Below are 14,835 nucleotides of genomic sequence, written 5' to 3'. Positions count from 1 at the left end.
AAGGGAAAATGTGTGTGCGTCCTATGGAGCGAATGCAGGCTTTCGCTGAAGCCTGGAGAGCAAGAGGGGTCAGTGCGCACTGACCCCTCTCACTCTCCAGGCTTCAGGAAGCTATCCACAAGCCTTGCAAGCCCGACGGGAGTTCCCACGGGTTCACAAGGCTTGCGGGCAGCAGCCTGCCGCCCGAAGCACGGGGAGCGCTGCGCAGCGTGCCCTGGGCTTCGGGCAGATATCCGCAAGCTCCAAAGGCTTGTGGATAGCAGCCTGTTCTGGGGGCTGGGGTCGGGGGAAGCTTGGGCTGGGGGGGGATAATTCCCCCCCCCTTTATTTCCCTCCCCAAAAAACTAGGTGCACCCTATGGTCCGGTGCACCCTATAGAGCGAAAAATACGGTAGGTACTGCTCTGGCGGGAAGGTAAACGGTGCTTCCGTGCGCTGCTCTGGTTCGCTAGAAGCAGCTTAGTCATGCTGGCCACATGAGCCGGAAGCTGTACGCCAGCTCCCTCGGCCAGTAAAGCGAGATGAGCGCCACAACCCCATAGTCGGCCACGACTGGACCTAATGGTCAGGGGTCCTTTTACCCTTTACCTTTAAGGGGCACTGGGGATGAGTCTATGGAACCAAGGGGGTGGGGCCCCCAAACGATTTGGGAACCTCTGGTCCGCATGAGCAGCAGAGCACTCAGAAGGAAGCCTGCCTGGGCATTTAGGAGTGCAAGTTTAGCCATGCAGAGAACGAAAAGTAGGTTAGGAAGTAGCCCGCAGTGGGGCACCCTCTCACCCTGTGCTGTGGGCCTCTTTCTGGGAGTCAGGGCAGGCTGGATGGGCAGGATCCCCGGGTTTGGTTGTGTCTGCCCAGCTTTGGGTCTTTGGCGTGGGGTGATGGATGTTTCAGTCGTGGGGATAGGATCTGTCAGCCTGAAAGGAGATGGGAAACATGGACACAAAACTAACATTTTAGAGGAAGACAGCATAGTGAACAGCCTCTTTCCATGAGCCACCCTTTCACTGGAGCACCCCCACCTCACAACCTTCCAGTTGGCAAATGCCCCCTGAAACAGCCAACCCCCCCCCCGAAAAAAATCACACACAGAAAAAGGCAACCACAAGATCCATGTTATGCACGACAATGGCACAAATTACACAAAGCATGTAATTTTAAGCAACTCTATGCATATTTTCTCCTAAAGTGCATAATTCGTTCCAGCTGTGGAACAGGGGTTTTGCAGCCCTAGAAGTTTAACTGCAAAATCCCAGGTATGCCATTTAGGCCCTTAGAGCCGCTAAGTTGGGAGAGTTGGCACTAGTGCAGAGGAGATAGGGGTAGCAGTAGAAGAGCAGACGCTGAAAGCCAGTGTGGTGTAGTGGTTAGAGCAGGGGTCGGCAAGGTTTACCTCGCCTGGGCCGGTTCACTCCAGCGGAGATCGCTCTGTGGGCCGGATCACACCTGCAATTTTTGGCATCTGCATCTGCGTCTGCGTCTGCGCAGATGCGATTTCCAGCGCTGCGGAAGTGAGTCCCCGCGCAGTGCAGCGCCGGTTTAGTGCAGCGTGCAGGGACTTGCCAAGTGGGCAGCTCTGTTCGGGGGCAGCTTGTGGGCTGGTTAAATGACCCCCTGGGATGCTTGTGGACCATGGGCCATAGGTTTCTGACCCCTGGGTTAGAGTGTCAGAATAGGGTTTGGGAGACCAGGGTTTCAATCCCCATTTGGCCATTAAATTCAATTGGGGTGACCTTGGGCCAGTGGCTGCCTCTCAACCTAAGCAACCTCACCTTGGGGAGGTTAAATGAGGTGGGGAAGAACCATGTATAACCCCCTTGAGCTCCTTGGGACAGAAATGCAGTAAATATTTTGTATATACTATAGAGAAATGAAACACACACACATATTAAACACAGAGGTAGGTTGGCAGGGAAGGTGAAACTAGGAGTATTTCAGAAAACTGCTTTACTGTTTTGCCTACTCAGCAGACATCCAAAGCCCACAATAAGAACCACACCATCAAGGCAGAAGGTTCAGGAGCAACATATCAGATGGTCCCACCACTGGGTACTCTTAAGGCAGAACCCAAAAAGCAAGGCGGGCTTGCAAAATCCTCCTGGCACCTTTAATAAAGTCTTGCCTGTTGCATCACTCCCATCGGCCATCACAACCACCCCACTCAGCATGAAATGAAGGCCGGTTGGCACATGCTAAATTCAATTTGTGAGCAGAAATGTTGGAAACAATACACCATCTGCACTTTTAATAGGTTTGCAGACAAGCAGACCAAAGGTCCCTGAACTTGCCTGGCAGTAGCTGGCAGCCTCAAGTGCAACTGTTTATGCCAGAGCCGTAAAAAGAACTGTGGTCCAGTTCTAAATCACTTTGGTTCTCTTCCATTACCACGATTCTACAATTATAGCTGTGGGGAACATCTTTCAAGCAATACTTAGCAATCCGCCCCTTCTGGTACCCTCATCCCCGGCAAAGACAATACAAAACTAAAATAAGGAGCAGGTGCACCACAGGGGGAGGAAAACAAAACAACAAGCCACTGGCTCAGATACTTCAAGAAAGTGAGACAAACCCTGCAGCAGGCAGAAGGAAGCAGCTTCTCAAGGAAAGGAATGAAACAGAGGGCTGTATTCTGTGATAAGCACTAGAGTTCAAGGATGGTTTTGATAGGCAAGGAAGAAGAGAAGAAGAGTTTGGATTTGATATCCCGCTTTATCGCTACCCGAAGGGGTCTCAAAGCGGCTAACATTCTCCTTTCCCACAACAAACACTCTGTGAGGTGAGTGGGGCTGAGAGACTTCAGGGAAGTGTGACTAGCCCAAGGTCACCCAGCAGCTGCATGTGGAGGAGCGGAGACGTGAACCCGGTTCACCAGATTACGAGTCCACCACTCTTAACCCCTACACCACACTGGCTGTAGCTCAGTGGTACAGCATCTGATCTGCATGCAGAAGATCCCTGGAGCAATCCCTAGCAGCATTTCTAGGTAGAGTTGGGAATTTTCCCTCCCTTAAAGCCCATGAGAACTGCTGCCAGTCAGTTTAGACAACACTGAGCTAGATGGGCCAATGACCTGATAGAAAACAGCTTTCTTTGTCCCTATAATAACATGAGAAAGGGTGGCATGGACAGGAGGGTCTAGAGCAGGCACAAAAGGTGGGAGAAGGATGAAGGAGATTAATAACTTTAGATTGGAAGGGGGCAGTTTTCATGAGATCTCAAAACAGTTACAAGATTGTCCACAGGGAGCAGGACTGAAAAACTTGGGCAGGGGGGAGGCTATGAGGAAATCGTCCCAATTCCACTTCACATATAGAAAAGTTTGATTGTTTGTTTAAGTTATCAATTTTTAAATAGTTAAAGAAAACTCTCAAGGTGGTTTACATTGTTCTCATCCTCTTTGTTTAATCCCCACAACAACCCTGTGAGGTAGGTTAGGCTAAGAGGCAGTGGCTGCTCTAAGATCACCCACCCAGAGAGCTCCGTGGCCAAGTGGGGATTTGAACCCTGGTCTCCCAGGTCCTAGTCAGACATTCTAACCACTTCATGGGTAGGTAAAATGTATTAACTACACCACACTGAGCAAAAAGAGAAACAACACAAAACAATAAATTGTCATTTAAATGCAGGTTAATATATGCCTAGTTCCTCTTTTTTACACTGGATAAATGGAACGTGGATGTTCTTGCATTTGTATTTCTACACTGTACTCTTTTCTCATATTTGTTTTGTACGAAACTTGGAAGAGAATAAATACGTTTAACATTGAGGCAGGTGTATATGAACTCAGGTGTGATCTTCTAGAAGCTTCCCTGTAGTCAAAATGTCATTAATCACTTCTGAGAGTGGAACTACTAATTAGGGATGGAGAAAGATTTCATTCACATTTTTAACTGGCTTAATTCACACATCCTGGATGAACATACAGACTGGAACATAACTAACCTTCTGATTAAGTTATGCTTTAAAATGTGTTTGTTGAGATAAAATGCCTATTTAACTATGCATTTCATGATTGGAAAACATGTTTAAACACATATGACATAATGGTCTCCTTCATTTTGTTCCAATATTTATTGATTTTAACCAAAAGTTTTGGTTAAAGGTGGCTTCTGTTTTCACTGACGTGTTTCTTTGAAGTTTTGGTTCTACATGTTATATATACATTATCCTTTTCCTTTATAAAATTATCTTACCAAGTTCATGTAAACTGTACAGGGATTTTGCCTATTATGGTAAGTGGTATATACCTATTAGTGATTATGACTGACTGATTTTTGAACTCAAGTTCCAGCGCAGCAGTATGAAATAGCCCCAGCTTTCCAGAATGCTTAACTCTCTTAAGCAGCACTGCTAGCCTTTTGCAGTCTTTTGCCATGGTCCATGGAAGAGTCAGGAATCCTCACCTGGCTTTTGGCTGGCTCTTCTTAGCAGCAGCTTCACTCGCTTTCACTGGCTCCGGGAGTTTGGCAGGGATCGGAGAGTTCTGCAAATGGAAACCCACACACAGAGCAGAAAATGACAGAGGGCTGTCAGAGGCAACGGAGAGCAAGAGGCAAACTGAATGGGGAAACCTAAAGCTCTCCTAGGCTTCACTTCATGGGTAGGTAAAATTTATTAAGATACTTAATAAATCCTTGGGTTGAAAGAGGAGAAACAGCACCAGGGACTTTTCCACTTAACAATCCCAAGCTAGACAGAATTAAGATACAAAACCCTGGCAATATTAGCATAGAAATTAAAGGTAAAGGTAAAGGTACCCCTGCCCGTATGGGCCAGTCTTGACAGACTCTGGGGTTGGTGCGCCCATCTCACTCAAGAGGCCGGGGGCCAGCGCTGTCCGGAGACACTTCCGGGTCACGTGGCCAGCGTGACGAAGCTGCATCTGGCGAACCAGCGGAGCACATGGAAACGCCATTTACCTTCCCGCCAGTAAGCGGCCCCTATTTATCTACTTGCACCCGGGGGTGCTTTCGAACTGCTAGGTTGGCAGGCACTGGGACCGAGCAGCGGGAGCGCACCCCGCCGCGGGGATTCGAACTGCCGACCTTTCGATCGGCAAGCCCTAGGCGCTGAGGCTTTTACCCACAGCGCCACCCGCGTCCCTAGCATAGAAATTACATCATGTCTATTTATTTCTATAATTGTAGTCAGGCAAATGTTTATGATGGTCAACTGTATTTATTTATTTATAGCCTGCCTTACAGGGCTGCCCATTCCAGAGCAGGTCACAATGCATTAACATGCAAAATATTCAAACTGTAAGGCTGTAATATGAAACAAAACACACCTGAAAATAAAATAGCAGTAGCGATGTAACACCAAAAGGACAAAAACTGCTACTACCACTAGTGTATTCTTAAGTAAAGAACCATGCAAATTCACTACAGTTCATGAGAAAAGCGTGCTTTGGCTGTACAGAAGGCATTTAATCTGTATGATTTCAACCAAACATGGTTGAAGAAGGACTGGCTAAAACTGTGCAGCTTAAACCCAAGCAGGGCAGAGAGCACAAAAGCCATTTTTGCACCAGGCCCACTTGGGGTTCCCCAGTACAGATAGAACTTTAAGCTCTCTGCCATGCTTACCAGGCATGGCCAGCTTAGCACACTGGTTCTGGGATGCCCTTGCAAGATCTTGCAGGGCTGTCAAGAGTCCTTGCAAGATCTCACCTGAGCATTCCTAGCCTTCCAGGGTCCTACCCAGCAAGCAGAGCAAAGAGTTTAAAAGCTCTTTTGTGCCAGGTAACCCAAGTGGACATGGCACAAAAAGGCTTCTAAAGTCCCATCTTGTTTGCTGTGCAAGGCCTCCTCGGCGTGTGGGTTTTGGGAGTGCGAGGCATACTCACTCTCTCCCCCTCACCCACTAGCCATGCAGAAATACCAAGGCTTTGAGTATATGTGACTTTTGTGAATACACAGAACCCTTGGAACTGAACTCAGTACACAAGATGAAATCATACTGTACGGAGAAAACACAGCTCCCCATACACCAAGCTAAATTGTTGTGGTTTCCCTCCCTTTTGTGTTGTCTTTTGTTGCTTCCTGGCAACCTCTCAATAAATTACTGCATGACTTTTGCAGGACCAAAAATAGTCCTGGAGGAAGAGGAGGACTAAAGAACTTGTGGGATTATTTTAGGAATTCTTGTGTGGTATTTTGCCCCTTCAGCAAAGAGGGATCAGGCATCACTCACCTGTACATTCTGGACCGGACATTCCCTCTTAGCGAGCTTGAATGCAAAATAGGAGACCTGGTAAATTTCAGGTCTCTTGTCAGGGTCTGGTTCCAGCATATATCCTAAGAAACAGAAGACCTATTAGGCTTTGGTGGTGTGGCATTTAGGTATGGCCTAGGAGGGACAGGGACAAGTCTTACTCAGTATCACTTTCAGGATATGGATGCTGGAAAACTCAGCCCACAGGGACTTGCATAGTTCCAAAACCCAAGGACACCCCACACTGCTTATTAGCCTGGTTCAGACACTACAGCAAACCATAGTCTACTACTACTAGAAGGAGCCTTAGCGACCGGTGGGCTTGCCTGCTTCTCCTCTCTAAGAGATTCAAAGTGGTCTTACTTAATGGCTTTGGAGTCTTGGAAGACCTTCTAAGGTGGGCACTGTTTGGTACATTGGTATCATCTCTTCCAAGCTCTCCATAAAGGGAAAACACCTGGCAGAGAAGAGGGGGGCGGTGGGAGGAGCAGGTACAGTTTCACATCTTGACAGCTCCAGCTTCTAATTGGATAATTACTCTCCTAGTAGCCCTCCTTTACTTTCCATCACAGGGCAGGGGTGCAAAAGACTTGAGTTTGATACATATGGAGCAGAACTTACTCCCCCCAAAGACCCTCAAAACTGTTTATTCAGTTAACCCCTGCCCCTTTAGCATTTCCCAGACTGGTGTCCTCCAGATGTTTTAGGCTACAACTTCCATCTACAACTACAACTGATGGCAATTGTGGTAGAGGCAACAGTGTGGGGAGAGATGCATCAATACAGTGGTGCCTCGCAAGACGAAAAGAATCCGTTCCGCAAGTCTCTTCGTCTAGCGGTTTTTGCGTCTTGCGAAGCAAGCCCATTGACGGCTTAGCGGCTTAGCGCTATTAGCAGCTTTTAGCGGCTTATCGGCTTATCGGATAAGCAGATAAGCGGCTTAGAAAAAGGGGGGAAGGGAAAAAAACCTGCAGGAACTCGCAAGACATTTTCGTCTTGCGAAGCCAGCCCATAGGAAATTCGTTTTGCGAAGCACCTCCAAAACGGAAAACTCTTTCGTCTAGCGAGTTTTCCGTCTTGTGAAGCATTCGTCTTTCGGGGCACCACTGTATAAGAGCATCTGATGAAGTTCACAGAAGTGGGCACCAAAATAAATCTCCTAGACTTGTGCCCAAAACCTTTGTCCTTATAAACAGAAGTATTCTGGGTTCCATACCCAAACGCCTGGCAGGAGGTAGGAGCAGTTTCATGTTAGTTAGCTTTTCAAAACCAGAGTTGAGCTGTATTCCCAAACAGATACTCACGTATGAGGCAGTGCATGTCGTGAGAGTAGCGCGAGTTGTCAGGAATGGTGAAGTTTCCGTCGCAAATTGCTACTTGGCTCTCACCAAATGGCAAAGTAAAATAACAGAGTTTGTACAGCAAACAGCCCATGGCCTGAAAGAAGACAAAGAATTCTTTAGTGTGCTGTAGGAACGGAGACCAGGTTACCTCCGTTGTCATGTAAGGCCTTGCTGGATTCTAGTTGCAACAACAGAAAACAAACCTCTCTTGCTGACATGACCTGCATCAGATTTCAGGTCAGCAAAAACCCAGCCTGATTTGAAGCTAGGAATGTAGGAATTGCTGGCTCTGCTAGCAATTGTTCCAAGTTTGCCTCTGGTGAACCAAGATTGCTGTTTCTGAACTGGAAGAGATGTGTAATATCAAAATTTGCAATTCAAAGCTTACAAAAAAAAATTTGGAGAAAAAATTATCCACAACCTAGTACTCTGAATCACCAGACACTGCAGGCCAAGTTCTGACCCTTGTGCAGCTCACACCATCCACATGGCCAAACACATACATCTCATTGGTGTGATTCCTTTTCAAAGAAGAAAGCATCACAAAAAGGCCTCAGTGTGAAGTGTCTACACAACGCATTTCTCTTGGCCAGTGTTCACTATCCTGGTGCACTCCAGATGTTTTAGACTACAACTATGAATGACCACGCTTGCCTGGGTAGATGCAGCTATCGTCCAAAACATCTGGAGGGCACCAGGTTGGGAAATACTGGCTTAAGCAGATGGCGGGAAGGAAGGACAGCCAATTCCTCCTCACACATAGACCGTTGTTTGGTGTGTTTGAAACAGCCCCTGCCTGTGTGTGTGTGTGTGTGTGTGTGTGTGTGTGTGTGTGTGTTGTTTTGCAAGAAGAAAACTCTGGGAAGCTAGCACCCCACAGACCCTAGATGAGGAGAGCAGGTTTAATCCCAGCAACCATCATTTTCTACTCTCTGCAGGTAATGATCTCTGTTACCTACTTTGGAGTAAGGCATTCAGTCTAGTTTTTCAAAAGCAGCATTTGCACATAAAATATGGGTCTTAAATTCTGTGTCAATTTTTAAAGAAGTGAAAAGCAGTATTCAAGATATGCAAAAATAGAACAAAGAAGTAGGATACAAGTTGTCTCTGAAAGAAAAACACGATGGCGGGTAAAGAATCATCTCAAAGTCTTTTCACGGGGGGGGGGGGCGTCCCTCAGTCAAGTGCTTGTATTGTGCTTCAAGGAACCTCTACATCAGCCATGGCCAGATTTGGCCCTCCAGATGTTTTGGGACTATAACTCCCATCATCCCTAGCTAACAGGACCAGTAGTCAGGGATGATGGGAATTGTAGTCCCAAACATCTGGAGGGCCACGTTTGGCCATGCCTGCTCTACATGTTTGGTTTGAGATTAAAGAATGGAGGTGAAACTCTCAGCACAGTACATCTTGGAATTTTAAATGCATGACTGCAAGACACGAATGTTACATCCATGCCCCCCTCCGTCCATCTGCTTATTTGAAGGCTATGACTTGTTTGTGCTCAGGAGTCTGCTTTCTGAATGCAGTTTCTTTAACTTGTGTAGATTTATATGTTATTGGGTTTTTTATTGATAAAAAAATAAATAATTAGTTATCTATGAGTTATCAAAGAACTGGAAAAATCAGTAACAGAAGAAAATATTTTTGGCAAGAGATGGCAACAGAGCAATGAACAATCAATTGTTAAAAAAAATAAAATTAAGCGCTATTTTTGCACCCTGGCGAAAGGATGTTCTAGCACAATTAGAAAACAAAGGAATAACATTTGATGCCACTTCCACCTACCCACGCCCATGCAAAAAGGCTGTAGTTTTTACTTGGACTGCCTTAAGCAGTTATGAGAATTGATTAATTTTTTTGTTTCCAAAGTCACTAGTGATGTAAAAAGAGCTCAGAAGCAGAATTTATGCTGATCACATCCTAGTTACTGGGAAGTGAATACAGAAAGAAAAAGGTATAGTGCAGCCATCTCCAACCATGTGCCCTTCAGATGTTTTTGACTACAACTCCCATCATCCCCAGTCATCATTTATGAAACCCAGAGATTTAGAAAAGGCAGGGTCTGGCCCACCCACCAATGTAAAATGCAATTATTATTATTATTATTATTGTTGTGGTGTGGGAAGCAGTTAAATCAGATCAGCATGCTTTTGCAAGGAATATACATGTTTTGGAAAAGAGAAATAAACCTGCTAAAACTTTGTATAGAATATTAACTACAGGAGCAGATGATGAAGCAAACCTCATGAATGAAACAAAAAAAAAAAAAGGGAAATCCAGCTGTTTCACAGGATAAAGTATGCAATTCTCACTGAGGCAGCCCTCCTCCCACTCCAGGCTTTCCAGGCAAACAAGTTACTCAAATAAATGCAACATGGTCCAGTTCACTCATTGGTTTTCTCTGCAAGAATAGGTTGGATGGGGTGTGGGGAGGAGACCAGGGTGGTGGGCCTGAGATCTGTACTGGGCTGAGAGTTCTGCCTTTAGCACAGTGGCTGATCAGGCCCTTAGTGCATCTAGTCCTTTCTGCTGAAATGCAACTCAGGAAGCAGCCTCTTGGAATAATCTCCAATTGCTCATTTTGATTTATTAAGCCCCATGCTATTCACAAGGGCTCTGGGGCGGGTTACAACTTCTAAAGATGAAAAAGGGGGGGGGGAACCAGGGCACAAGAACAAATCCAAATTGTAATGTAAATTCACTGCTAATTAAATATTTAAAAACAAATGCATATATAAAACCACATTAATAAAACATGCTGCTAAGTATGCCTCACTGCACTGCTAAATATACCCCACGTAACCAAAGGGTTGCCCAGAATGGAAAGTTTGCTGCCCTGAGACGTCAAAGGCTTGTGCAGATCAAAAGAGAGAGGGAATTTGGGTTGTAAAAGAGCCACTTTGATTCCATTCCTATCCTTGAGGAAGGCAAGAAAGTGACTGACCTGCAAGCTTCCAGCCGGACATGAAGCAGGGATGGCCTGGCCATGAGGCAAGGTGAAGCAACTGCCTCAGCGTGGCAGGCACAGGACAGTTGGGCGTGGTGGCAGACCCAGAAAAAGCCCGCCACGTGCTGCCTTTGCTGACACCACTAACACCGCTGCCCACCGCCACTGCCATCTCTTCCCAATGGCCTCCTTTTACTCCCCTTTTCCTGATTGTCATTGTTATGGGTGAGGGAGAAGAAGGCAGCAGAGTGTAAGGGTAGCATTGGTGGGGAAGGGGTGGCACTTTCTTGCTTTGCCTCAGTGGCAAAACCTGCAGGATCACCACTGAAGCCCTAAACGGCCTCGGTCCAGTATACCTGAAGGAGCGTCTCCACCCCCATCATTCTGCCCGGACACTGAGGTCCAGCGCCGAGGGCCTTCTGGCGGTTCCCTCATTGCGAGAAGCAAAGCTACAGGGAACCAGGCAGAGGGCCTTCTCGGTAGTGGTGCCCGCCCTGTGGAACGCCCTTCCAGCAGATATCAAAGCGATAAACAACTACCTGACATTCAGAAGACATCTTAAGGCAGCCCTGTTTAGGGAAGTTTTTAACGTGTGATATTTTACTGTATTTTTGGTTTTTATGGAAGCCGCCCAGAGTGGCTGGGGAGTCCCAGCAGATGGGCGGGGTATAAATAATAAATTATTATTATTATTATTATTATTATTATTATTATTATTATTATTATTATTACTGAGTGAAGGGGCAGGTCTAAGGGATGGGAATCATGGCGGACAGAAAACCACAGGGAAGGACGGGCAATCAGGGCAAGAGATTTGCCAGTACAATTTCTAGCAAGCCGCATGCATGCAAGTAACTTCACAGAACCTTCTACGTACCCAGATGTCTGCTTTTGTAGTAATCAGCTTGCCGCTATAGAGATTGACCATTTCTGGTGCTCTGTAGGATAGTGTGGTGTACCTACAAGGAAACCAAAACTCACAGGGTAGCCGGATAAGTCAAAATGGTTTTATAAACTATGTGGTGTTTCCTCTACAACTCACATCAACGTTTACTTCTTCCTTGAATGATTTCTAGATCTAGAACCGACAGCAGCTCAGGGCACTCAGAAAAAAAGAGATTTCAAGATCGCATCCCAGACTACCACAAAAAGAGGCTGCTGTTGAAAGCCAATAAATTTATAATTCGTTTGTTTGTTTTCTGCCCTTCACCCTAAGGTGGGTTATAGCATTAAAAACAATAGTTAAAATCATTGAAAACAACTTACAATCATAAAAAAATAAGGTGGGTCCTAAAAACATACCACCTCAAGTGTCAGGGTAAAGGTTAGCAGCAGCCCAGCTAATTAACAACCCTCTTCTAGTTTTGAAACCACAATAATTAAGATTTAAACAAATGTTCCAAAAGCACAGAAACAGGCTATTCTTTTTCTCTCTGTTCTATAGTCAACCAGCTATGATGCTTTTCATGCAGAAGCAGCCCCAGCTAGACACAGGAGAGGCCCCCTAAACCATCCCTCACTCACTTCTTGATTTCTTCCTCCACTGCATTCACTCCTTCAAGCTGAGGGTTCTGGAATTTGTTGGTGGCACTTCCAAAGTCACACAGCACATAATGGCCACGATCGTGCAGGAGGATATTTTCCACCTGGAAAGAAAAGGTGTGCATACCAGGATAAAGGAGAAACATAATTCCTTTGCATAAACATTTCTCTTTCCACCTGCAGGAACTGGAAACGTGAACTTGGGAGCAGTGGTGGCAACTGTGGAAAGTGCCCCTGACTTCTGAAAGCCACAATCCCCTACTTGGTTTTCCTCCCTGAAGACTTTTCACGTGGTGACTGAGATATCGCCCATGGAGACTGTCACCTGATACTTCATGGACCAGCCTTCCCCAACCTGGGGCCCTCCAAAGGTTTTGAAATACAGCTTCCATCAGCCCTCTCCCCCATGTTTCCACCATACAGTGGTGCTGGCTGCGTCTGATGGGAGCTGTAATCCAAAACATCTGGATGGCCTCAGGTTGGGAAAGGCTGCTGTGGACTATTTAGGAATTTTACAGTGGGTGTAAGATTCTGGCAGAGCACTGCAACTGTCACTCCCTACATATCCCACTGCACACAAAGGATTACCTCCGTAATGTTCTACAGATGTTCCAGCATTTATTTTTATGTTCTCACAAAGCTACAAATCCCCTCTTCCTAAAAACAATAAATGGAACTGATGCCAAGGCACACAACAGCAACTATTCAACACATTCATAGTAATAAATGATTGTTTCTACATTCATCTTGGGTACTCCTCATTTGCTTAGTGGTAATTTTGAGAAATTCTGATTTTGAGAAATTCTGATTTTGAGAAATTCTGATTTTGAGAAATCATTTCCCAAGAGTAAAGGCAGGAAACCTGTGTCCCTCCATATGTTTAGGATTACAATCACATCAGACCCAGCCAACAAGGTGAATGATCAGGATGATGGGAACATCTGGAATGGCACCAGATTCTCTGGCCTTGCCTTAAGAGAAACAAATATATTTCACTGAGAAACTCAGATAAGCAGAACCTTTGACATCACTTAAATGCCTTGAAAGAGATTATGATCCCCTGATTTGAGAGGCTGGGGACACAGGTCAACCCCCACCATAAAGATTTCTAAGCACACAAATCCATGCACACCACTTTTCTGTAATTGTAGTGTTGATTACTTTGAGCGCTCACACAACTTGGAAGAGAGCCTTAAACACTGTGTAATAAATGTGATAAAGTCAAACACGCGCCCCCAAAACATCTGGGGAGCACCAGGTTGGGGATGGCTGCTATAAGCAGTCAGTGAGAGGCAAGACAATACCTACCAAGTGGGGTTCCACCAACTGCCCACTGACAACAGCTCAAAGTTAGTCAGAAACTGGTGGTGCAAAAAACCTAACAGCTCAAACGTGAGTGATAGGTAAAGGTAAAGGGACCCCTGACCATTAGGTCCAGTCGTGACCGACTCTGGGGTTGCGGCACTCATCTCGCTTTATTGGCCAAGGGAGCCGGCGTACAGCTTCTGGGTCATGTGGCCAGCATGATTAAGCCACTTCTGGCAAACCAGAGCAGTGCACAGAAACGCCATTTACCTTCCTGCCGGAGCGGTACCTATTTATCTACTTGCACTTTTGACGTGCTTTTGAACTGCTAGGTTGGCAGGAGCAGGGACCGAGCAACAGGAGCTCACCCCGTCACGGGGATTCGAACCGCCGACCTTCCGATCAGCAAGTCCTAGGCTCTGTGGTTTAACCCACAGCGGCACCCGCATCCCCTAATGTGAGTGATACCTGTGCACAAAACTCTTGTTTTCCAATATCAGCAAGGTAGTGAAAAGGAACTGCCTGTAACACACCCAGTCATGAGGACCTATCACTGCTTTAATATCGAGGAGAGTCTCTGGGCACCAGAATACTATCTGCACGCCAAGCATCTCTACAAGGACACTGTGAGTTACCTTCAAATCCCTGTGGACGATGGGCGATTTGCACTGGTGCAGCCTGGCCACGGCTTCGCAGGTGTCACAGAAGATCTGCAGGACTTCGCTTTCTGTGAAGCCTGTCTGCAAGCGCTGATTCATGAGGTTCACCACTTGGCCTCCTGGAAAGAGCAAAGGCAGAGTAAGAGAGAGGGGGAGCCAATATCAGTGGTGAGACGCTGAGCTTTCTAAGAGGCTTTACTAACCACAAGGCATGCAAGGAAACATGGCAGCATGTTGGCACAGGGTATCCGAAGGTGCCCTGTGCCAGTGGTTCCCAAACTGGGTGGTACCACCCACTGGGGAACAGTGGGACTACTGGGGGGCAGGCTAAGAAGCAAGGGGGTGGCAGGAGGCACTAGAGATGAGCTCCTCCAAACATGTTGCTCACTTATGTACAACTGACAATGCTAGAGCCTAGAGCAAGACACATTCATTTCGTATTTAAAGTTATACTACTCTTATATTTTTCAAATCTATTTCCTTTGGTCACGCTTGTTTGTATTTACAATTCTGAGTTGTCACAATATACCAATAACTGGGTAAAAAAAGGTAAAGGACCCCTGACAGATAAGTCCAGTCGCGAACAACTCTGGGGTTGCAGCACTCATCTCGCTCTATAGGCCGAGGGAGCTGACATTTGTCCGCAGACAGTTTTTCTGAGTCATGTGGCCAGCATGACTAAGTCGCTTCTGGCGAAACCAGAGCAGTGCATGGAAACGCCGTTTACCTTCCCACTAGAGTGGTGCCTATTTATCTACTTGCACTTTAACGTGCTTTTGAACTGCTAGGTTGGCAGGAGCAGGGACCGAACAATGGGCGCTCAC

At 46.3% G+C, this 14,835-nt stretch overlaps 1 protein-coding gene across 9 annotated transcripts in view; it reads right to left on the bottom strand.

The window, feature by feature from the left end:
• The window catches only part of AAK1 (AP2 associated kinase 1), a 116,024-nt gene that overhangs the window by 56,958 nt on the left and 44,231 nt on the right, over positions 1-14,835 (bottom strand). For all 9 annotated transcript variants that reach the window (XM_081868404.1, XM_081868403.1, XM_081868406.1 and 6 more), the window contains exons 5-11: positions 13,988-14,130; positions 12,030-12,151; positions 11,383-11,464; positions 7,517-7,649; positions 6,192-6,295; positions 4,403-4,482; positions 780-916 (exon numbers count right to left, since the gene is read on the bottom strand). In XM_081868404.1, coding sequence (XP_081724530.1) covers positions 780-916; positions 4,403-4,482; positions 6,192-6,295; positions 7,517-7,649; positions 11,383-11,464; positions 12,030-12,151; positions 13,988-14,130 — 801 coding nt within the window. The remainder of the gene's footprint in view (positions 1-779; positions 917-4,402; positions 4,483-6,191; positions 6,296-7,516; positions 7,650-11,382; positions 11,465-12,029; positions 12,152-13,987; positions 14,131-14,835) is intronic.

The sequence above is a fragment of the Podarcis erhardii genome (genome assembly GCF_964252035.2).
Source record: "Podarcis erhardii genome assembly, chromosome: 7".
Taxonomy (NCBI): domain Eukaryota; kingdom Metazoa; phylum Chordata; class Lepidosauria; order Squamata; family Lacertidae; genus Podarcis; species Podarcis erhardii.
The sequence above is the reverse complement of the archived record's forward strand: the minus strand, read 5'-3'. Positions and strand labels throughout refer to the sequence as shown.